General features: G+C 49.2%; 1 protein-coding gene across 14 annotated transcripts in view; it reads right to left on the bottom strand.

Annotated features, from left to right (window-relative positions):
• Positions 1–16,326: 16,326 nt before the first annotated feature.
• The window catches only part of TFDP2 (transcription factor Dp-2), a 194,476-nt gene continuing 187,352 nt past the window's right edge, over positions 16,327–23,450 (bottom strand). For all 14 annotated transcript variants that reach the window (XM_055412504.2, XM_055412519.2, XM_055412470.2 and 11 more), the window contains 2 exons: positions 22,620–22,725; positions 16,327–22,406 (listed from right to left, as the gene is read on the bottom strand). In XM_055412504.2, the coding sequence (XP_055268479.1) occupies positions 22,223–22,406; positions 22,620–22,725 (290 nt within the window). In that variant the 3' untranslated portion in view covers positions 16,327–22,222. The remainder of the gene's footprint in view (positions 22,407–22,619; positions 22,726–23,450) is intronic.

The raw sequence follows: 23,450 nt of genomic DNA, 5'->3' as shown, positions 1-23,450 counted from the left end.
GGTTAAGTTTCTAAGTTTCTTTAGATCTCCAAACTTGGGAGTTTTTTTTTTTTAAATACTGCTGCTGCTAAGTTGCTTCAGTTATGTCCGACTCTGCAACCCCATAGATGGCAGCCCACCAGGCTCCTCTGTCCCTGGGAATCTCCAGGCAAGAATACTGGAGTGGGTTGCCGTTTCCTTCTCCAATGCATGCATGCATGCTCAGTTGCTTCAGTCATGTCTGACTCTGTGCAACCCCATAGACGGCAGCCCACCAGGCTCCTCTGTCCACAGGGTTTTCCAGGCAAGAATACTGGAGTGGGTCGCCATTTGCTTCTCCAGGGGATCTTCCCAACCCAGGGATCAAACCCGCATCTCCTGTGTCTCCTGCATTGGCAGGTGGGTTCTTCACCACAGCGCCACCTGGGAAGCCCATACTGTATCATAGTGTCTCAGTACATAGTATCTTTTCATCGGGTTTTCTGTACCAGATACTTTCCCTACCCCCCATATGCATAGTTAGTCCTATAACTTAAGCCCCATTCTCCTTTCTTAGTGGTAACTTTGCCCCCATGTGCAGCATTGAGATAAGAAAGGTTGGTCTGTCCTCTTCATGAAAACCAACAGGACTGCCCTATCACTAAAGGTACAGCCCTGTGAGGGGGACTTCCCAGATTCTAGATAGAATCTGATGGAAGAGAGAAATTTATGTAGACTCCATGATCCTTCATTGTGGCAGGATGGGTAGGGGGAATTGGACTTTAATCTTGATTTGCATTTGATTGCTTGGAAATCTTTGGTACAGTCCTTACTCTTTGACTCACTGGAAAAGACTGATGCTGGGAAAGGTTGGGGGCGGGAGGAGAAGGGGACGACAGAGAAGGAGATGGCTGGATGGCATCACCGACTCTGTGGACATGGGTTTGAGTGAACTCCGGGAGTTGGTGATGGACAGGGAGGCCTGGCGTGCTGTGGTTCATGGGGTCGCAGAGAGTCGGACATGACTGAGCAACTGAACTGAACTGAACTACTCTTCTGAGCTGCAGTTCTCATATTAACTGAAGCTGTTGCCACCCTTCAGGGCTGCGAAGATTAAATGGGGAAATAGGCCAGGCCAACATGTGGTGTTATCGTTCAGTCTCTCAGTGGTGTACGATTCTTTGCAACCCCAGGATGGTAGCCCATCAGGCTCCTCTGTCCGTGGAAAGAATACTGGAATAGGTTGCCATTTCCTCCTCCAGGGGATCTTCCCCACCCAGGGATCAGACCTGTGTCTCCTGCATTGCAGGTGGATTGTTTACCTCTGAGCCACCAGGGAAGCCCACCAACATGTAGTAGCTGTTGACAGATGTTTGTTTCCAAGGACTTCCCTCTCCTTTTGAAGTTACAGGGTTTTCAGTAACTTGGGATAGTGTAACTATGTTGCTGCTGAGCTGAAGGATTGTTTATTACTGAGGAGGGCATGGTAAAGAAGGAGTTGAAATTGAAAGTCTTTTTTGGCTGCCTGTGATCCTGTGTGGTGAATTTGTATGGAGGGAGGGGGATACAAGTGAATTTGAATTTCAAAGGGTTATTCTTGCTTTAATAAAGTTTTCAAGTTGGCATTTAAAGAAGGCTGAACAGAATTTGCTATGTTGATATCAGAGTTTTCTAGCTCCCTTGCTCCCGCCCTGAAGGAGCTGTGTTTCGAGCAGTGGGTGAACAGTGGGTCTTCATGTGCGCCTCCTGAGACTGGCCGGAGGTTGACTGCTGCTCTAGGGAGGGAGAATCTGTTTCCAGGAGGGCTTCTGTCACCACGGAAGTGACACAAGGAGATCAGGGTCTTACTTCCTGAACAAAACGGTTTCCTCCCAGTGGCTTGTTTTCAAATAAGTCCCTATAGAACTTGTTAAGAGTGATTTGGGGATGTGTGTTCAGAAGCATAGAGCAGTCTTTGACCCCTGTCACAAGTGGCAGGATTTGTCTGTTTGAGGATGAGCTTACTTTAGAAACAGAATTCACTAGGGAGTCAAGACTGGTAAGAGTGGATATCTAAAAGTGAAAGCCAAAGCAGAGCATGTCCCCTAACCCACTCTTTTAAGATTATTTCTGTGGGCTTGGGATAACTCAAAAGAGCCTTGATAGACTGAATTGGATCTAACTGGTGGCCAAGCGGCTAGCGACAGACTATCATTAGTTGTGGATTTGCTTGAAGACAGGCCACTACCCACTCAGATATGAATCTGTTTGGATTGGAGGGGGTGCAGTTCTGCTGGCTACAAGAGACCCTGAGAAAACCAGGAGGCAGGGCTGCTGGCCCAGGTGAACTTGGGGTGGTGCTGAGCTCCCAAAAGCCTTGTGCTGACACACTGGAAGGGTCCCTTCTGTTCTGCAGGTAAGAGCCCCAGGTCTCTTAATGCCAGAGCCAAGGGAGAAGGGTGGGTGACATCAAGGGGCAGGCATGGGAACCATGTTGTGTTTTTTTTTTTTTTTTTGCATTAACCTCGTTCCTTATGATCTTCCCTCTGGGTGGCTAAGAACAACTGGGGGATGGTGTGGAAAGGATGGATTTCTTGCAGGATTATGTGCACCCTCAGATAAGAGCTCCGCTGGGGTGGGGAAGGAGTTGATGTGGTGAGACTATATGACAGGGTGGAGGGTGGCCAGTGATAACTGGAGTGACACTGAGGGCCAGGGAGAGAAAGCCAAATGCGGTGTGGCAGGCAGAGAAGTTGACAGAGATGACTGAAAATTCAGAGCACCTTCTGAGACCATTCATCCAGGTTGGACCTGCTGTGGATGAAATCACTGTAGTCAGTGGCATTTGGGACCCCATGACCTCCGCCAGGACCTATGCTCCTGTGGCAGTTGCAGATGGAATTAAGGATTTACTTATCAGTTGACTAAAATGAGATTATCCTGGATTATCAAGAGGGCTCACGGTAATCAGGGGAGCTTGAGGCAGAGGTTGAGATGGTGGGATGGCATCACCAACTCAGTGGACATGAGTTTGAGTAAATTCTGGGAGTTGGTGATGGATAGGGAGGCCTGGCATGCTGCAGTCGATGGGGTTGCAGAATCAGACACGACTGAGTGAACTGAACTGAAAAGAAGTCAGGTCCCAAGTGTGAGAAGATATTGTTGCTCTCCTGATGAAGACGGCTGTGTGGAAACGGGAGAAGGAACCGAATTCTGGAAGCCAAGTTTTCTCAGTCCTCCAGAAGAGAGTTCAGCCCAGTCCACATTGTGCCTGCAGCCCTGTGAGCCCCCAAGACTGCTGACAGAAATGGAGACAATATCTGAAGCCACTAGATTTGTGGTCGTTTGTCATAGCTAATGGAAAGCTAAGATGCTCATTTTCTCAGTGAAGTTTGTATGCTCTAACCCAGTACTTCTCAAGCCTAGGGTGTGTGTGATTCATCAAGGAATCCTGTTTAAAAGCATATTCCCTGGACTTCCCTGGTGGTCCACTGGATAAGAATCCGCCTACCAAAGCAGGGGACATGGGTTTGACCCCTGGTCCAGGAAGATCCTACATGCCAGTGGGCCAACTAAGCGCGTGCCCCACAGCTACTGAGCCTGCACACCCTAGAGCCCATTCTCTGTAACAAGAGAAGCCACCACGATGAGAAGCCCCCATTCACCACAACTAGAGAGAGACCGTGTAGCAACAAAGACCTAAAAAATAAACTTATGAACTGTTCTGATGCAGCTCTGTCTGGGGTGGGCCCCGAGAGTCTGCATTCCTGACACGTGCCCATCTGCTGCTCCAAGGAGCACCTTTGCCCACAAGGTGCATCCTGGTCAGTGCACAGCCTGGAATTCAGAGCCAGGGCAAAGGAGGGAGGGAGTGGAGACCGAGTGGAGAAAGGCCCAGTGTATATATCAGTGCTGTGGAGCAGTGTTCACAGAGGTTGAAGTGGAGAGGATGAGCCCCTGGCTTCTACGTCTTGCGCTTCATGGCCGTGGTCCGTGGCCTGCATGGCAGGCAGGGCCTTGGTACGGGTGGGATCTTTCTGTGTCCTTTGCTTTTTTCTGAGGCCTTAGAGGAGGACAAGAGCCGGCAGCTATTGGTGCTGCCTTCCTGAGATAGTCAGACTGCTAGTGCTGGTCTGACCTTTAGCAGTGTTTTTGCCAGTACCCCTTCTCCCATCTGAATAGAAGCTCAGCTTCTGGAGGCCACTGGCTTGGAGATGAAGGGAACCCACCTCATCAACACACTCTGCAAAGTTGCTATCACTTAGAAGGAATAGTCATTCATTAAAAAAGAAAAAAGAAATTTGGACTTTCCTGGCAGTTCAGTGGTCAAGACTCTGCACTTCCGAGGTAGAGGTTTGATCCTTGGTCAGGGATCTAAGATCCCACATGATGCAAGGCACAGCTTATAAAGTTTTAAAAAATTTAAAAATGTTTTAAATGTGTATCAGGCAGTGTACTAGGATCTTGGGACACATAGGGGATCAAAACAAGATCCCCGCCCTCGTGGAGCTCACAGCCTAACAATACAGCAAGGCTGAAACTGCTTCTGGTAGGCTCTGTGTAGGTGGCTGTAATTGCTGCTCTTCCAGGAGGCAGTGGCCTCTGGCCAGGGTGGGCTGCTCCCCCTGCTATGCTTGCCTTTTGCCTCTAGCCAACACTCACCAGGTCTGGGGACCTCTTCTGAGGAGACATGGAACTGACTTTAAATGGCTTTAAGTTAGGATCTACCCAGAAGGATGGCTGTAACCACACCTGCAGACCCAGTTTTAAGAATACTCGCCTTTTATAAATGCTTTGAGACAAAGGATTGTAGAAGGCTCTGTCAGATCCTTAACCCCAGTGGACAAGAAGTTTAGCAGGTATAGCATGTGCAGGAGTCCAAAATCTGTATTAATTGGGAAAGAATAGCGTGATATTTGTAAGCATGTTGCAAGTATAAGAAACACACGTTAGCATTTAAATGTAGCGCAAGGGCTCCTGAAAGCCTCCTCTCTGGTCCTTAGTCTATCATTGGGGTTCCTCAGAGAAGCAGCTATTTTCAAAGAGTGTCCCAGGATCTATCCCAGAAAGTTAATAAGGCACCCCAAGTAAAGTGATTTCCCAGCAGACCCCAAGGATCAGCCAGATTTGGGGTGCCCCAGACCTCTGTGACAGCCTTACTGGAGGAACCCCAACCAGTCAACCGTGTTGATACTGCAGATGCAAACTGCAGTGTGTTTTTCTCTTTCCAGTCTGGATGGGTGTCTTTTCCACACTGAGCCTTCTGATTAGGGGCAGCCTTGGCAGAGGAGCACAGCCTGTCCTCTGGGCTGTTGTAGATATACCCAGTTGGGTCTTTCTAGACTCTTTTCCCTTATAGATTATTGCAAAATATTGAGTGCTGAACAGTAGGTTCTTATTTACCTATTTTATACATAGTAGCAGTTGAGTCTTTTTATTTTGAACATATATTTATTTGGCTTCACTGAGCCATGTGAGATCTTTAGTTGCGGCATGTGGGATCTAGTTCCCTGATCAGGGATGGCACATGAGCACCCTGTACTGGGGGCTCGGAGTTTTAGCCACTGAACCACCAAGGAAGTCCCAGTTGTCTTTTCGATGATGGCCTGGCATGCTTTCCACTTTACTCCATGTGTCACCATTTTTTGTAAATCTTGTAGTTATAGGGCTTCAGAAGTAGTAGTCTCCTGAGGCTGCACTCAGTCTTGCTGGCCCGACTGTCCCCAGCCTGCCAGGAACGTGCCTCTGTCCACGGCTGCCCTGCCCCAGGGTTGTGCAGCCCCACACTCGCCCTCTCTGTTCTCAGGCCAGTCTGGGCAGTGGCTCTTTGCTGGGCAGTGCCTGTCTGTCCTGTTGAGACCTGGTCATTTGTGCTGTTTCGTGACACCGAAGCATCAAGTCTGTGAAATAAGTATCTTTTCTCGTCGGTGATTGTTGGCACCAGCACCCCCCACCCTTCCCCAGGCCAGGAACCTACCCTCTGCTCCCTTGCCCTCCTACCTGGGGCTGCCTGTGACATCCCACCCTCCGAGGCATCTGAGGCCCGTGTACCTGTCGTGCTGACTTCTGGCCATACTCACTTTGCCCCAGTTCCTGAGGGATGTTGCTCAGAGTTTAACATTCCTGCCCTGGGCCGAGGCACATTCCCATCCTAGTTTCCCCGGAAGTGCCTGGGAGGCGCTGGGAGGGCACAGGGGAGGCTGCCGTTCAGTTTGGATGAGAAAAGTCCAACCAGGGACTTGCTTTTAGTGGAGTTCCACTGGCGATCCAGGTCTTTGCTCACACCTGCTTCCCATACTGAAAAGCACGCCTGTTTTTGTTAAGCACCCAGTCCTCCACCACTGTGTGCCTGAAACAGTGTTGCTCCAGAATGCACGTGTTTCTGCTTATAAGAAAGTCTCCTTCAGCAGGGCTGCCCCAGGTAAGAGGGGGTGTCCACGGTCCCTGCCTGCACTGACCCCTCTCTGCCTGGCCCCGTCACAGCTCCTGGGTGTTGCCCACCTCAGGCCGTGTGGTCCAGGCGAGACTGTCACACCGGCCGGTTTGCAGGAGTGAGGAGTTGCCTGAGCCGAGCTCATCTGCATGGTTTTTGCAGCCCCACGAGTTAGTGTTGGGGTAGCATGGTCCCAGGCTGGTCCCAGGAGTGTGAACCCAAAGACACAGGTCAGGAGAAGCGCTGACCTGGGCTGGAGGGCTGGGGGCAGTGAGGAGTCCAGCAGCTGCTGGGGACCATCTGGCCACCATCTGGGGAGAACTCACCTGAGAAAGGAACCCGCAGTGTCAAGAGATGGGCGGGGAGGCAAACAGGAGACTTTTGGGCACAGCCACGCCACCTTCAGACACCGCCTGCTGGGGATCCCACTTCCAAAAGATGCTGCCTTCCCTTGGAGAGGCTGGGGCAGGAGAGAGGGGCTTTGTTTTAGGCATTAGTCTTTCTTTCCTTTGCCAACTTGCTGCACAGACCTCAAAACCATATTCTCATTCACAGGAAGACCCAGAGAACTGACCACCCATACCCTCACCCTCAATCAACTCTGAGTCAAGAAGTGACAGACAGCCCATTTGACCTGGATTTCTTGGTGTGAAACATAAGCTTACACTTACCAGAATGGAAAAGACTGCCTTGAAGGGGCCTGGAGCGGCTCTCACTGATCCTTAGGAGTACAACCTGGAGCTTGGCAGCTCACCTTCAATCCTGGCTCTGCCCCTTGCTTGAGCTGTGTGACCTTGGACAGTAACTTCTCTGCTTCTCAGCTTTGTTTACTAGAACAGTGTCTTAGAAGAATGCCTGGCCATTAGTGTCCAATGCCTTAGCTACTTAATACTGGCTTCTTTTTTTTTGGCTAAATTTCATGGTTTTAGTAACAGGCACGCAGTGTGCACAGAAGCTGTCTGTTCATTTTTTTTTGGTGCGGAGCCTGGCGTGGGGATTGGTGGCCAGCCGGGCTGCGGTCTCCACGATGGCCTGGCGGTTCTTGGAGGAGACGGGATCCGTCTTGAGCACCGTGAGGTTTGTTGCCCATCAGCAGCACTTCAGGCTCTTGGATGTTGCGTATCAAGATCTGGCCCTTGAATCTCTCATGCGCCCTGTTATCTGTGCCAGTTCTGTTTCGGTTTTTTAAAAGATTTTTTTTTTTTGCTGCCTTGAGTCTCAGTTGTGGCACACAGGTTTAGTTGCTCCGCAACACACGGGATCTTATTTCCCCGACCAGGGATGGAACCTGGATTGCAAGGTGGATTCTTAACCACTGGACCACCAGGGAAGTCCCTCCGCTTCATTTTAACTTAAGGATCTGATGTGCCGGATCAGCTTCTTGGTCTCTTTTGGATGATCGAGGTCTGTACGTGGGTCTGAGGGTGGCCATGAATCACACTGGAAACGACCGCCTCCTCCGTAGGCAGCGCTGAGGCAGAGAGCCACTGCGTGAGAACATTTGTTGTTGAGGAACAGAGGGTCTCTCTTCCCCCAAGAGTCTCGCTGGCTGACGCACGTTGCTGCACTCTGACCACTGCGGGCATCTGGAGCCCACTTGTCAGCTAGGGAGACTTACTCGGGGCTGATCGTGGTTCCCTGGGATAGAGGAGAAGCATCTTCCCCATCAAAGACTAGTCACTAATTCAATGTACCAATGACTAAAAGAGTTTAGCCCCAACAAAAGGTGCATCCTTGCCCTGTGAACACATCTATGGGTGCAGAGAATAGGAAAACAGGTTGTGTGCCTGACCCAGGAGACTTTTTTTAAATGGACTATCCCTGGGCTGGATTCACCTTTTAAACCAGGCATCTTAAGTGACTCTTTAAACTTCCCTTATGATTATACAGTGGAAGTAACAAATAGATTCAAGGGATTAGATCTGACAGAGTCCCTCAAGAACTATGGATGGAGGTTCCTGGTGACATTGTACAGGAGGCAGTGATCAAGACCATCCCCGTGGAAAAGAAATACAAGAATATGGCAAGAATACACAGAAGAACTATGCAAAAAAGATCTTCATGATCCAGATAACCACGATGGTGTGATCACTCACCTAGAGCCAGACATCCTGGAATGTGAAGTCAAGGGGCCTTAGGAAGCATCACTGCGAACAAAGCTACTGGAGGTGATGGAATTCCAGTTGAGCGATTTCAAATCCTAGAGGATGATGCTGTGAAAGTACTACACTCAATATGCCAGCAAATTTGGAAAACTCAGCAATGGCCACCGGACTGGAAAAGGTCAGTTTTCTTTCCAATCCCAAAGAATGTTCAAACTACCACACAGTTGCACTCATCTCACACGCTAGCAAAATCATGCTCAAAATCCTCCAAACCAGGCTCCAGCAGTACGTGAACTCTGAACTTCCAGATGTTCAAGCTAGATTTAGAAAAGGCAGAGGAACCAGAGATCAAATTGCCAGCGTCGCTGGATCATTGAAAAACCAAGAGAGTTCCAGAAAAACATCTGCTTTGTTGACTATGCCAAAGCCTTTGACTGTGTAGATCATAATAAACTGTGGAAAATTCTTCAAGAGATGGGAATACTAGACTACCTGACCTGCCTCCTGAGAAATCTGTATGCAGGTCAAGAAGCAACAGTTAGAACTGGACATGGAAAAACAGACTGGTTCCAAATCGGGAAAGGAGAATGTCAAGGCTTTATATTGTCACCCTGCTTATTTAACTTATATGCAGAGTACATCATGAGAAATGCTGGACTGGATGAAGCACACGCTGGAATCAAGATTGCTGGGAGAAATATCAATAACTCAGATATGCAGATGACTTCACCCTTATGGCAGAAAGTGAAGAGGAACTAAAGAGCCTCTTGATGAAAGTGAAAGAGGAGAGTGAAAAAGTTGGCTTAAAGCTCAACATTCAGAAAACAAAGATCATGGCATCCAGGGCCATCAATTCATGGCAAATAGATGGGGAAACAGAGACTTTATTTTTGGGGACTCCAAAATCACTGCAGATGGTGACTGCAGCCATGAAATTAAAAAACACTTGCTCCTTGGAAGAAAAGCCATGACCAACCTAGACAGCATATTAAAAAGCATAGATATTACTCTGCCAGCAAAGGTCTGTCTAATCAAAGCTATGGTTTTTCCAGTAGTCATGTATGGATGTGCAAGTTGGACTTTAAAGCAAGCTGAGCATGGAAGAATTGATGGTTTTGAACTGTGGTGTTGGAGAAGACTCTTGGGAGTTGCTTGGACTGCATGGGATCCAACCAGTCAATCCTAAAGGAAATCAGTCCTGAATATTCATTGGAAGGACTGATGCTGAAGCTGAAACTCCAATACTTTGGCCACCGGAAACAAAGAACTGACTCATTTGAAAAGACCCTGATCCTGGGAAAGATTGAAGGCAGGAGGAGAAGGGGATGACAGAGGATGAGATGGTTGGATGGCATCACTGACCCGTTGGACATGAGTTTGAGTAAGCTCCGGGAGTTGGTGATGGACAGGGAGGCCTGGCATGCTGCAGTCCATGGGGTTGCAAAGAGTCGGACACGACTGAGCAACTGAATTGAAAACTTAACCTTGGGGCTTGAGAGGAGCCTCGTGTTGACTCCTCTGGTGTTTAAAGCTTTTCCCTCCCTGGATACAGAGATGGGGTGGAGCAAGCTCTCTGGCTGGAATGCTGTCTTTGAAAATGAGGTGGTCTCTTCATGACCTTGGGAGTTTCTCATCTTCTCTCTCCCCCAGGCTTCTCCTGGGATGTGTTACTGATAAATTTACATGGAAAGCAGCTGGAAGTGTTCTATTCATCTGTTTTTGACTAACATAACAAGCTCATGCCCTCCCATGCTGGCTGACTTCTCTGGGCAAGTGTTCTCTTGTTAACAGCTGCCCACACTTAAGTAATGAAAAGTCCAATGGCTGCCGGTTAGAACAAGTGCGTTAATGGCAGCAGCAGAAGGAATGAACTAATTGGTACTGGACTAGGGGTCGGGTGGGGAATGAAGCAGCTGTTTCTGTATTTGAAACACGGACCATATTGACTTGAGACTTAACCAAAGAAGTATAGCCCTCACCCTTCCATGGTGTCCCACAGGGTCTTAGAAAATAAATACTAACTTTCCCCATGAGGAGAGAAAGGGGGACACCATGCAGGGGCCTAGGCTGGTTGGAAAAGCACAGTTGGTCGGTGGGCAAGTTGCTAGAAAGGTTTGCTCTCTCGGACCCAAGGTGGGGAAGACAATGAGGCCCACCATCCCAATCTTCCTAAGAGGCAGCGTTTCCCTCCTGGGATCAGTTGATTTGCTCCTACCACCCAGTTACTTCTGAAGCCAGGCAGACACCTCACTCTTCTCCCTCTTGTCCTCTCTTGACTCAATCTGGTAGAACACAAGGTGGTAAGAGACCGATCTTTCAGGTTTACCCAGGCTTTGGCCAGATCATTCATGCTGAAGGTGACAGTACTGGTTGATTACTCAAGAGTAAGCAAAGGATCAATGTAAAGAGTGTAGCTCACCTGTTCATTCATTTGTTTAATAAAGACTTAACCTAGCGTTACATACCAACTGCTGTACCATGCCCTGAATTTACAAAGATGAAAGTCCATGTATAAGAAACAAACTGATTGTAAATTACTTTCAGAGATTTTTAATTTCTGAGAAACAAAGATGTTCATATTGATGGTGAGCGAAGCTTGAGCATTCCTGAGTGGGACAGGTGCCAGCTGGTGACGCCAAGCCTGTGAGATTCAGAGACTTACCTCCCTACCGTTCCACATGAGTGAGCAAGCATTCCTGCCACCAAGGTCCCTCACACACATACACACACACAGGAGGAAGACAAGTCAAGGTGTGCAAAGTGTATTCTCTACTCTCCCTTCTGTGTGTCTCACTTCACTAAAAAATTTGCTGACAACGTTAACAGACTGTCAACTGCAGTGTGTTCTAAAACTGTGTTCAATATGACAAAATCCTACAGAAGTAGCAGAATTTGGTTATAAGAATATGCATAGGAATTACGGGATTTGGATACACACAAGTGTAAAGAAATGTCAACTAAAATTTCTCAAGTGGCTGCTCATCCAAGGCCATCAAATGAAATCGATTGTGTTACTGGCTTGTCTCGTCCATCTGTTACTATATACCCAGCAGGGCTTTTTCTTTTTTTCCATCTGCTCTTTGTTTGCACTGGGTCTTCGTTGCTTCCTGCAGGCTTTCAGTGTTGCAGTGTTCAGGCCTCTCACTGCGGTAGCTTTAGTTGTGGAGCATGGGCTCTAGGACTCTTGGGCTGCAGTAGTTGTGGTCCATGGACGCAGTAGTTGTGGCGCACGGGCTTAGTTGCCCTGTGGCATGTGGGATCTTCACAGATCAGGGATTGAACACCTGCCCTCTGCATTAGCAGGCATAGTCTTAACTGGACCACTAGGGGACGTTCCCCAGCAGGACTTTCACTCAGAGACTCCCAGTGCAGCAGTTGATATTTGTTGAGTCTTACAAACAAAAATCTAAACACAGCTTACCACCGCTGCACAGGACATCGTACTTCACGCTCCAGCTGACCACGGGCCAGGCCCTCCAGCACCTCCATGGCCCATGTGGCTACTGCTCTGTGGGTGTTGCGGTCTCATTTCTGTGCTTGTTCTGCCATGGTATTTCTCCCTGAAGTTTTTTCTCCCATCTGCTCTGTGTCTGTCCTTTATCTTAATGACTGGGAGTGGTCCCAGCCTGCCCCAGCAGGCACCCGCCTTCCTGCCCTAACCCTGCAACTTGCTAGTGCTTTCGCCCTTAGGCTCCGAGAAGCCTTTCAAATGGGATTCAGGGTGGGGAGGCCATGGGGGCAAATGCTTTCTCCTCAGCCACTGGATTTCTTTGGCCAGGCCTGTCTTTAACCTGCACAGTCAATGTACAGGCAAGTTTCTTGGCACAGGCCCTACAGGGAGGTAATGGTTGCCCTGATACCTACTGATCCTTAACCAAGAGGCTTTAGAAATGCCCTTTTGAGAATCTTCCCTGGAAGCCCCAGAGAAGGTGGCGTCCTTTAACAAGCACTGTCTTTGAAGGCAAACTCCTCCTCCAAAGGTCTCCATCCAAGAGTCCAGGTGAGGAGGCCAGAGCCTGCCGCTCTTGAAGCTGCCTGCCTTCTCTGCTTGCTGCCAGGTCTGAGCCAACCCCGCACTGGGAGAAGCAGGCAGTCCACACCCTGCCCCAGCCTGCCTGACTGAGGCGGTGGGAAGATGGGTGGGGACACTAAGACCCCCCAGAGAAAACATGTCTTTTCTTTCATGCCTTTAATCTGACTTTGAAGAGTGTCCACTGGATTCACATTTTGGTTTCTGTCCTTTTTTTTTTTTGCCTCGCTGCATGGCATGTGGGATCTTAGTTCCCTGACCAGGGATCGAACCCTCAAACCCCTGCAGTGGAAGCACAGTCTTAATCACTGGATCACCAGGGAAATCCCTGGTTTTAGTTCTTAAAAATAATTTCTACAAGTCCTTTTTTTTTTTAAGCCAAATACTCAGTCTTTTATTTCATCATTTCTTGCATTTGAAGTACTCCTCGATGTCCTCCTTGGCCTGAGACTCTGGCACAGTCCTTAACCGCTACACAACTGCAACCAACCACTTTACAGGGTTTTCCCTGTCAGTTTTACAGAGGCCTACCCATTCCCCTACCTGACTTCCCTGGTGGCTCAGATGGTAAAGCGTCTGCCTACAATGCGGGAGACCTGGGTTCAATCCCTGGGTTGGGAAGATCCCCTGGAGAAGGAATTGGCAACCCACTCCAGTATTCTTGCCTGGAAGATCTCATGGATGGAGAAGCCTGGTAGGCTACAGTTCATGGGGTCGCAAAGAGTCGGACACGCCTGAGCGACTTTAGATCTTAGAGACCCATTCCCCTAGTTTCTTGTCATCGACCTTAATCAGGTGGATTTGGTGCTCAGCACAAAGGGCCTCTACCAACTTGATATACATAGGCTCATCACAGTTGGATGCACGCACACAGAGATGGGCTTGACGCTTGTCTTAAGGCTTTGGCAGCTTCGAGAATTCCGTGTGCTAGGCCATTGAGGGAGGTCTTCAGCACCTCTTGCAGAGCAGTATTAACATCCATTACACCTCCAGCAGCAGTGCCTTCCTCAGCCATGGCAGTGGGTTACGGGTGAAGCTGAATCTTGAATGCACCCAAGCCTCCACCTCCCCACTCCGTGGTGGCAGGGAAAGAGGTACAGGTCTTTTTAAAATAAAAAATCTTGTATTCAGATTAAAGATCCAGTACAAGTCTTTGTTCATTGGAGGTTCAAACACAAATCTATTTATTAGCAGAGTCTGAAAAGAATTCTTGTGGAGATCATAACCTTCAGGACCATCATTTTCAGGCTTTAGTACATCCTTTTCTCAAGACTGGGGCTTACCTGGTGGTTCAGATGGTAAAGAATCCGCCTTCCATGCAGGAGACGGGTTTGACCCCTGGGTCAGAAAGATCCCCTGGAGAAGGATTTGGTAACCCACTCCAGTATTCTTGCCTGGAAAATCCCTTGGACAGAGGAGACTGGCAGGCTACAGTCCACTGGTCTCAAAAAGTTGGCATGCTTCTCAGGACTTCTCATTGAATTCTGGCTTTTGGGGGCCACGGCCAAGTGTTAGAGCAAGAAAACAAATCTCCTGACCACAGTACAGTAGACATCACAGTACTCGGGGCCCTTGAGCGAGGCAGGAGACTGCAGATGAGAAGGAAATGGTTGGTGACGGCTGCTGTGCCCCAGTGGTGAAAGTAACTTGCATGAAAGTGAGTGGTTCTGACAAGTTGTTCTTTGCATTCAATGGGCTTGGCTTCACCCACCCTGATACAGGCCTGCCTTCACCACAGAGCATTTTACACTGAGATTTCCTGAAAGCAGGTTTCGGCAAGAAACTGGAAAGGCCTCTTAGGAAGGAGGCAGAGCTGGCAAGGAGCTCCCGGGCATTTGGCAATTGTCCACAGTAAGAACACACTGAGCCCTCTTCCCAGGCGAGAAAGTGGGGGAGGTTGGAGAAGTCTTTAGGCAGTGGTATGAGGAGCTCCAGGAGTTGGTAATGGACAGGGAAGTCTGGTGTGCTGCAGTCCGTGGGGTCGCAGAGCCAGACGCAACTGAGCGACTGAACTCAGGAGGAGCCAGTGCTCCAAGAAATAACGTACAGAAATGGAAGGAGCGTGGAACTGCAGGTGCAGTTCATCCTGATGGAATGGGGAAAAAACAGCTGCTGGTAATAGGAACCAAAAAAGGCAGGTTGACTGTCAGATGCGTTCTGCTGCCAGAGAAGACCCTTGGCTGAGGCTGTCTTCCGATGCCTTGTCACTGAAACCTCCGCGGAGCCCAGATCAAGGAGCTGTGTATGGAAGTCAACAACACCTTGGACTCTGCGGACACCCTCCCTGGTCAGCACTGTGGCCATTGGCTGTGTAGATGGCTACCAGCGACACTCGCAACAGTCCTCCACAACATCCCCAACATGACCACAGGAGCAAGAGCACTTTCACATGATCAAATCAGTGAGCCGTCGAAACTCGCATGGGTCCTTGGGCATGTCTGCCAAATGGCTCTAGGAACTGAGCGGAGAGGACCTGCTACGTTTGGGCTCGCCAGTCTAGGAAGTTCCTGGGATGAGGGGTGGGCACTGGTTCCCCACTTCCAACGCTGGACAGTCCACACTATCGCTGACCTGATCCGCTGAACTCAAGGAGAGTCTTGCAGGGAAGATGCCTTTCCTCCTGGACATTTTTTCTTTTGGTCATGCTGTGTGGCTTGTGGGATCTTAGTTCTTGGACCAGGGATTGAACACATGCCCACTGCAGTGCAAGTGCAGAGTGCTAACCATTGGACAGCCAGGGAAGTCATGCTGGACATTAACATCAAGTGCTTCCTTACCATTTCCTAGTGTCCCTGAAACGTGGCCCCAACCTGTCATCCCCAAATTGTTCCAAACCCTTCGTTCTGTCACCTCAGACTGTACACATTAACACAGGGTTATCAAGGGCCCCTGCCTCTCCCAAGGCAGGCAGTTTGCTTGAGCGGCAGATGCTGGGAGCCATGGTGATTCCCGGGGTCTGGCAGCACTCTGTACTCATCACTGTGGATCTCGTCTCTGATGCTGGGGTTTGGTTAAAGGGAAGATCGGGAAGCATCTTTGCTAAAAAATTATATTCAGGTCAGTCATTTCTGGGACTGTAAAGACATTATTTATGCAGTTATCTCTTTTTTTGGTCAGGTGGTATATGTACTCTTAGTCCCCCACCAGGAATGGAATCAGTGCCCCCTGCATTGGAAGTGTAGAGTCTTAACCACTAGACCTCAAGGGAAGTCCCAGTTATCTTTTAAAGTGACCTTATAAAGATGGAAGGGCTTCCCTGGTGGCACTAGTGGTAAAGAACCTGCCTGTCAATGGATGAGACGTGAGAGACCAAGTTCGATTCCTGGGTCGGGAAGATTCCCCTGGAGGAGGGCTCCAGTCCAGGGGGTCGCAAAGAGTTGGAGATGACTGAAGCGACTGAGCATGCACACATGTATAAAGAGGTGACATCGTAGGTCTCCAACATAGAAAACCTTTTAAATGTCTGACATCTCCATCCTAGGCGGGACAGGTGGTGGACGTGCACTGGGATGCTCTGGGGACATGACCTGTGAGTAGTGAGGCAGGCGGGTGGGGCAGAGGGGAGCTGAGCCATGACACAGTTGCCGGAGGAACCAGCCAACTCCATGAGGCATTCTGAAGTGCGGGTGGCCCTTCCGATACCCCAACTGGGCCAAGGAGGCTGGACTTCTGTACTCCCTCACTGGCTGCATGTGGTATAACCCTGGGTGAGGCAACTCCATTATGAAGGCAAATCTGGGGGAGGGACTCAGCGAGGGCTGGGCATGCACCACAAGACCCACTAACCAACCCCCCCCCCAAAAAAAATAATGAGACTGCCATTATTTTAAATTATTTATTTTCTCTATAGTACATCTCATTCAAATCATAGAAATCATAGAACAGTCTGATACATTTTTTTCCTCAAGCGCAACTTAAACTCATTTCAAAAGCTTATTCTTTCCTTCTTTGACTCTCTCAGGATGGACAAAGATACACTTTAATGGACACCAAAACCACTCAGAGTTTATTAAAATGACAGCTTCCCAGGCTCTGCCCCTCCCCTCCCCCCAGAGCTTTTGAGTGAGCAACTGAGGTGGGCCTTAGGAAGGCAAAATTTAAAAACCCCTGCCACCAATTCACCCCCATGTGGGGGTGGTCTTTGACCCATCCTTACAGAAGCACAGATTAGGACTTGTCCATTACCTACTGGAAGCAATTTCAGAAAACCCAGGAATAATTAAGTATACAGAAATAGCTCTTCTATAAAATTTCCATATAAAAATAATGGTATTTATTTACAAAGTCTGAGATGCTACAAAATAATACATCATGTTAGGTTAGGTACTTCAATCTAATAAAGTCTACATTAGGCAGGTCAGATGTGGTGTTTGCATTTTCCCCTTATTTCTCTTGTTTAAACGCTTAAAGCCTATGGCACCATGATGACTCCTTCATGCAAAGAAAGCAGAACTATATTTTCTGGACATAAAACCTAACAGCACATGATCAGAGTACAATATCGCCAAATGAAAAGGTGAACTGGCTGGAGATTTGGGCTCGTGGCCTTTCTATTTTGGCTAACAGGGAGGGGATGGGCAGACAGTCACCTCGAGGAACCACAGTCGTGAACCATGGTCCCTTCTGAGCTCTGGCTCAGCTGGTGGGTTCCCCTTTTTGGGACACTGAACGGTTGAAGCCACCATGACTCTCCTGGGAAGAACACAACTGCAGTGCACTCAGAGAAATCTGCTAGCAGGAAAGAATCTGGGTTCCCACAGACTTGTAGCATGACAGAAATGTGTGACCCAGTCGCGACCAAGCAGAACCACCAAGCCATTTGTTTAGACAGTGCCCAGCATGGTGAAGGTGACTCAAGACAAGCAACAAAACGGTAAGTTGGAAGCGACAAATCAATGGGTTTGAAACCTCAAACGTGATCTGGTGACGTTTCCTTGTTATGTTGGGATAGACACGGAGACAAACAAGCTAACATGGAACAGAAGGGCCAGGTGACCTCCGATTTGCGTGAAGGCCTCTGCCCAGGGAGGAATGGGTTTCTTCTGAGCTTTGACTGTCTCAGCCTGGGTCTTCCAAGCCGAGAAAGGCCCAGAGATGACGCCACAGCCTCACCCTGGGCCCTCATGAGCAAAGTCCCACTCCTGCTCCTTAGCTGTTTAGCACTTGGTGTGACAGAGGGCTGATGCTAACCCAAAGGCCCTCCGTGAGGGCTGTGGTGAGGGTTGGGTGTGTAGTAGGAAACGTAGCTCAGGGGGCAGATTCTGGGGCCACACAGGCCAGGGGGTGTTGCGCCAGTCAGCTTTGGGCTTGTTTCACATGCCTGAGTGGGTGGGTGGAGACATTCTCCCCCACTCTGAGGCCCTTGGTGGAGAAGGGGCGAATCCTGCCCCTACGTTTCTGCTACACTGGCTTCTAAGGTGGCTACAAGCAGGAAGGACCGAAGTTAAGTCTGCTGGAAGAGCAAGGGATCAAGACAGCATGGAACTCGTGGGCCTTTGTGTAAAGCCAAGGCCTCCTAAGAATGGTGCAAGATTTTGTCTGAAAGAGCAGCTGCACAGAAATATTTCTTAAGTGAACAAGCTTTCTCCTGCCTCAACAGCACAGTCGGCGGATACCTGCTGCCACTGAAGCTTCTTTACTTGTCAGGGATTCCCAGGGCTTAACGGGAGTGTAGAAGTACATGGGACAACGGGATCCTAAAGGTTGTCTTTTCTGAGAGATCTTGGCTGATTCCTGAGAAATGTTGTAATTTATATGGGCATTGAGCTTGAATTTTTTAAGAAAAAGGTAAAAATCTTAATGTCACTTTTTCCTTTTAGGTAGTAGTGTTTGGCTCAACTGAAGTTAAACAGATGGACTAGTGTTGTATGGACTGTAGATCAGAGGGTGGGGAGGCGCGTCTGAGGGCCACCCCGGAGACGTGGAGTGGGCCCTGGCACACGGTCAGTGGTGGGGGGCTACTGCTTTGGGTGCCTGGAAATGGGGAACCTATTTGGGAAAATGGCCCTCAGGTAGTCTTTAGCTCCACTAAAGCCAGTCATACACAAGATAAAAGATTCTTTTATATATCTAGTATAAAAAGTAGATCTTTATGTATCTAACAGCTTGTAAAACTAGAAGAAAACACCTAGAAAAGTCCTCCATTTCTAGTCACTTTTCTCTTGTGTAGGTTCAACTGGAAGGTAACAGCTTCTAATGAGAACTTCATGGGTTAGAATGTTCTCTTAGTTTTATGGCTACTGCTGGTAGCTAAGTTTGGTTTTCTTTTAAAAATTCCCCAACAGACTCCAAAACATATACTGAAAGCTGGGAACAGTGGGGCCTTTGGAATTTAGCAGAGATTCCAAGTGCACATTGTGGGGTAGTAGCCTGGAAAAGACGTCTTTCAATGGTCCAACGCAGACCAAATGTCACCTTTTCAGCTCCCCTCTTCCCCCGGATACTGCTAGCCACAGCAGCCTGTCCCCCCCGGCCACAACCCTGTCGTTTTTTCCATAGCACGAATCAATCTGAATGTCTTCTGTTCTGTTCTCACTCAAACACTTACTGAAGGATTCAATCTTCACTCACTGTCCAGCCTTCACCCCTCAGGGGCCCCATGATAGCACAGCCTTGAAGGCTACCTCACAGATGTGCCCACAGGGAGGGGGCTGGTGCTTGAAGCAACTTGCCCATGAAGCTAACCAGGCTTCTCCCTCTGTATGTGCTTCTGGTAGAAACTACTGAGGCGGTTCCCTTCCTTTGCTGACCCTGCCCCACGGACCCCATCCTGACTCTGCTCTCTGACCATCCCAGGGCCCAAGTTACACCCAAACTCTGCTGTCTCTATAACAGCCGAGTTTGTGACATCTGCATGGCTAAAGTGAGCCACTCCCTTGTGGACTCTGAATTACCTGCAGTGGCTCCTGTGTTTGGGGGTTCACCCAGGCATCATTTTTCAAGTGGAGCATAGAACGGTAACCACTGTCAATTCTGCCAACAGGGAGAGTTATCCTCTTTATCCTGGTGAAATGGCAGCAACTGCATAGTTTTCTCCCCACTTCTGAGACATGGGTCATCATTTGTAACATTTTTTGCAGGGTGGTGGGCATGGCTGGGAGGCAAGGATCACCATCCTAGCACCTCCCTTCCTGCGCCTTCCCAAGGTCCTCCATAATCATAAGGCACAGTTTATGTCAACGCCTGCTGGAACTGCTTCCATCATCCCGTCATCACGAGAGATGAAGCAGGTGACGGTGCGTAGTGGGGAGGGAGGGAAGAGTGGGCGCCGTGGCCCCTCCCACATCAGGGCCAAACACAACTGGCTGGGTGCCACCTGTGTGAATACAGAGCAGATCACGAATGCACTGACTGGGTGATCCTGTGCATGGCGAAGGTTACCAACTACACTGGACCTTGAGGGAACAAGGCCTCTTGAACTTCTCCCAGAGCAGAGTGTACTCTGGGAGGAGTGTCCGCGTGTGTGTGTATACACATGTGTACGAACGATTCCAAGTACTGCTCCTACAAAGAAGCTTGGATGTTGTAACCACAGTTTCCTAGCATCCTTTTCTGTTTGATATCTCGTGAATTTCTATCTGGACTTTAGAACCAGGTAACTGTGGGGAAGAAGCAGAAGACAGAACTTCCCTAAATATCTCCATCTGCGTTTCTGCTCGGGTCAAGCCTTCCACCTGTGCCGTGTCCTGTGACCCCAGTGTGGCCCCACTGGGCATCCCCACCCAGGGCCATCACTGAGGAACGGAGGCCAGTTCCGCTAAACCCCACACAGTGATGGGGCACCGGGAATGAATGCTAAGCTGCTTTTTCTCCTGAAGCCATGTTTTATCTGTAGCAGAACAGAGAAGGGAGAGGGTCCCCATGCACTCTGCTGAGGCTGGGGCGCGCTCATCATCAATCCACCTGTCATGAATGTGGACAGGCGGGTCTGGGGCCTGTGGCACAGTATTTCCAAGTCTGAAAAGCTGGTTGTGGCCCCGGGGCTCCTTTCAAGCACAAGGATGAGAAAGGTTGGGATAGGTACAAGCGGAGGCAGCCTGAGACCTGGTTCTACCTGACTGTGCAGCTGATGACCTTCCCAGTCGGAAGGTCCCCTGGAGGCCCCTGGCCACCCACCTCCTCCATGCCCGGCCTCAGGATGCGCCAGAGCCCTCTGCACCTGCCTCCAGCTCTGCCTCAGCACTCTGCACTATGGCTTACTCCTGACAGAATGAGTTTTGTCTCAAAGGAACTTAACGCTCTACATTCTTCTGTACTAGCTGTGCGGGTCAGTGAGGCTCTGCCCCTCTGGTCACTGCAGGCATTGGCCTGCACACTCCCCCAGCGGGACTTAGAAAAGAATTGGTGGGCTGAGCTCACAGACACCGGATGCATAATTTATAAGGGCAAATACAAACAAGTCAAAGGCCTAGAGTTAATTTTCCTTTATCACTTGCTCCTTTCCAAGGCCTTAATGTGCACTTAAGTGGGGTTTGGCCATGGTGGCAGCTGTCTCCACCCGTATCCAGAGGGGCGGTAGCTGAACCCAGCATGTGCGGTTCCCAGTGGCATCTTTGGCTCTGTCATGAGTCTGCGTCCTGCTCCACTGCACACCCAGTCGCCTGGGCTGCTCACCATTTTCTGGTGTTTCTGTGAAACTATCAGGTTAGTCTGAAATGCGTTTCACCCAGGAATCAACCCAGGTTGGTCATTTTGATTCATGAGAATGTAGAGAAGGTGACATGAACAGGAAAACACTGCTTGTTCGTATTCTTGAACTCCTTTTCAGACAAAAGTAACGGCAGTTCACTTTCACAAATTGCACACTGGGTGAAATCATACAATTAGTTGCAGGGAACAGTGGGCAGGCAGTTCGGTCATAGGGACATGTTTCTTTGTTTTGTGCTAAGTGAAAAAGCTGTAGGAAACGCATAGCTCTCATTAAAACCACAGAGACAATTTCCTGCTCTGTAACACTCCAGATTTAGGATGCTGGCGAAAGGCAGTGCTGGCAAAGTATTTAATGCACGTGAAAATGCTATTCTATTTTGGCTTCCAGAAGTAGCCCTAGAAAATTCTATGCACCAATGCATTGGCTAAGAGTGATAATTTCAGTTGGACTGTAAATTATTCTAAATGTCACTTAAGTACTTCAGAATTAGCGCTCGCTCCTTTCTAGAAGCCGTCTAAGGCAGCTGATGCATAAAGCACCTCAACTAGACTTTCAACTAGTTCGGTGGTTCGATCTGTGCTCCTGGGGCCCCTCGGTCTCCCTCCCTCATGGCACAGCTCCTCCCACCGGGAACCTCTTGTGGTTGGTCAGCCTCGGGAAAGGGCAGCCCAGGCCAGGGCACGGGACGAGGGACCCAGACCATCAGGGGCTGCTCATGTAGCCATCTCAGTTCTAGGAGGGGGTGGGTGGACGCGAGGGCCACGGAAGGGAAATGTGTGGCGTTCATGCTGCCCGTTTCTCAGGGACTGCCCCCTCCGCCACCTCAGAGAACAGGCTTTGTTTGCCATGTGATCTACTGCTCTGCTGTTCAGAGTTTTCATTCACACTACGTTAGCTTTCATCTCAACCATCTCAGCCTTCGGGTAATTTGCTTATTGTGTTTCCCTAGTTTTCACTGAACACACAGTGCAAACAAAGGCAAAGACAAGCAATCGTTTCAAAAACAAGAGCTCACACTAAAAACACACATGAGCATCCGAGAGCAAAACGCGGGTTTGCGCCTGTCTTTATTCTGGGGAGGATGAGTCCTCCTCGTCCTCTTCCTCGTCTTCATCGTTGAACGAACAGGGCGTTTCGCCTCGGGACTCAGAGCAGTGAGAGGCCGCACTGCTGGACTGGTGACTGTTTGGGGCAAGGAGCTGCCCCGTTGCTAAGGCCACTTCAGCATCCAGGCACAACCCTTGGTTTACGCTAGCAAACAATTAGAAACACACAGGCTTGTTAATGAGGTGTGCAGGCTTTAAGCTTTGGAAAACATAAAGGACGAGAGCCCAGGAAAGGGAGGGCCACAGGCGAGCTCTGCAGGGATCCGCAGGAGACCCAGCCAATAGCAGCACATGGGGCTCCCCTCCAGTGAGGAGCAGACTTGGAGGCTAACCTTTCTAACCCTGAGAAAATACATACCTTGATTGGGACAAGGTGGCACCGGTGGTCAGGTCTAAATTTGAAACGGATTGGGTAGAGTTCAAAAGCAGTCCCTGATTTAACCAAGATGGTCCTGTGGAGATGTCTACAGGAAAAAAGAAAAACAGATGGAGGCCTGGTAAGTCCTGTGGCTGCTTTTGCTATGGCCTGAAGAAAGCACCGACGCATGAGGCAAGCAGCCCGTTCTGAGTTACAGTTTCCTGCCCTGGGGAGAACCCAGGTTTCTTCAGCTTGGAAAAAGGAAATTTCTAGAATGTAAGAGTGGAGCAAGGGGGAGGATACAGGGAGACAGACTGCAGCTGGGAAGAATTCAAATTAGGCCCATTCCAGACTCTTCAGTCTTTTTTTCTTGCAGAAGCCCTTGAGAGGGCATCCCACTGAATGTATCGATGGTTGCACTGCTGTTGGACACCCGCTGGATGCACCACAAAAGCTTCTGACTGGGGTGTTAACAACCAGAGCTGGAGTGGATAAGCAGACAGTCAAGTCAGAATATCCCGTGTCAGAGGGACAGACACATTCTTGCTCAACCCCCGACCATGCTTTCAGGTGCCCCCCGGTGAACTCAGTGCTATTACTGATCAAGATTTATTCCTTTTCCTGCTATCCTTTGCTTTAAAACTTGAACTGAACCTTATTTTAAAAGGCTACTCACAGTCACATTTTTCATGAGGGCACTGCTGTTTCAGTCTGCATAAAATATTTTGGAGATATATCCTGGCAGTCCCGTTTTCTATGCATTTACCATATTTCTCCCATCACAACCCTGACTAATTCTCATTGTAACTGTATTATTATTTATTTATGGCT

Source organism: Moschus berezovskii, chromosome 1 (genome assembly GCF_049115385.1).
Source record: "Moschus berezovskii isolate FMDL1 chromosome 1, NW_MosBer_1.0, whole genome shotgun sequence".
NCBI classification, from domain to species: Eukaryota; Metazoa; Chordata; class Mammalia; order Artiodactyla; family Moschidae; genus Moschus; species Moschus berezovskii.
Note: the sequence above shows the minus strand (reverse complement) of the source record. Positions and strands in the feature narration are given on the sequence as shown.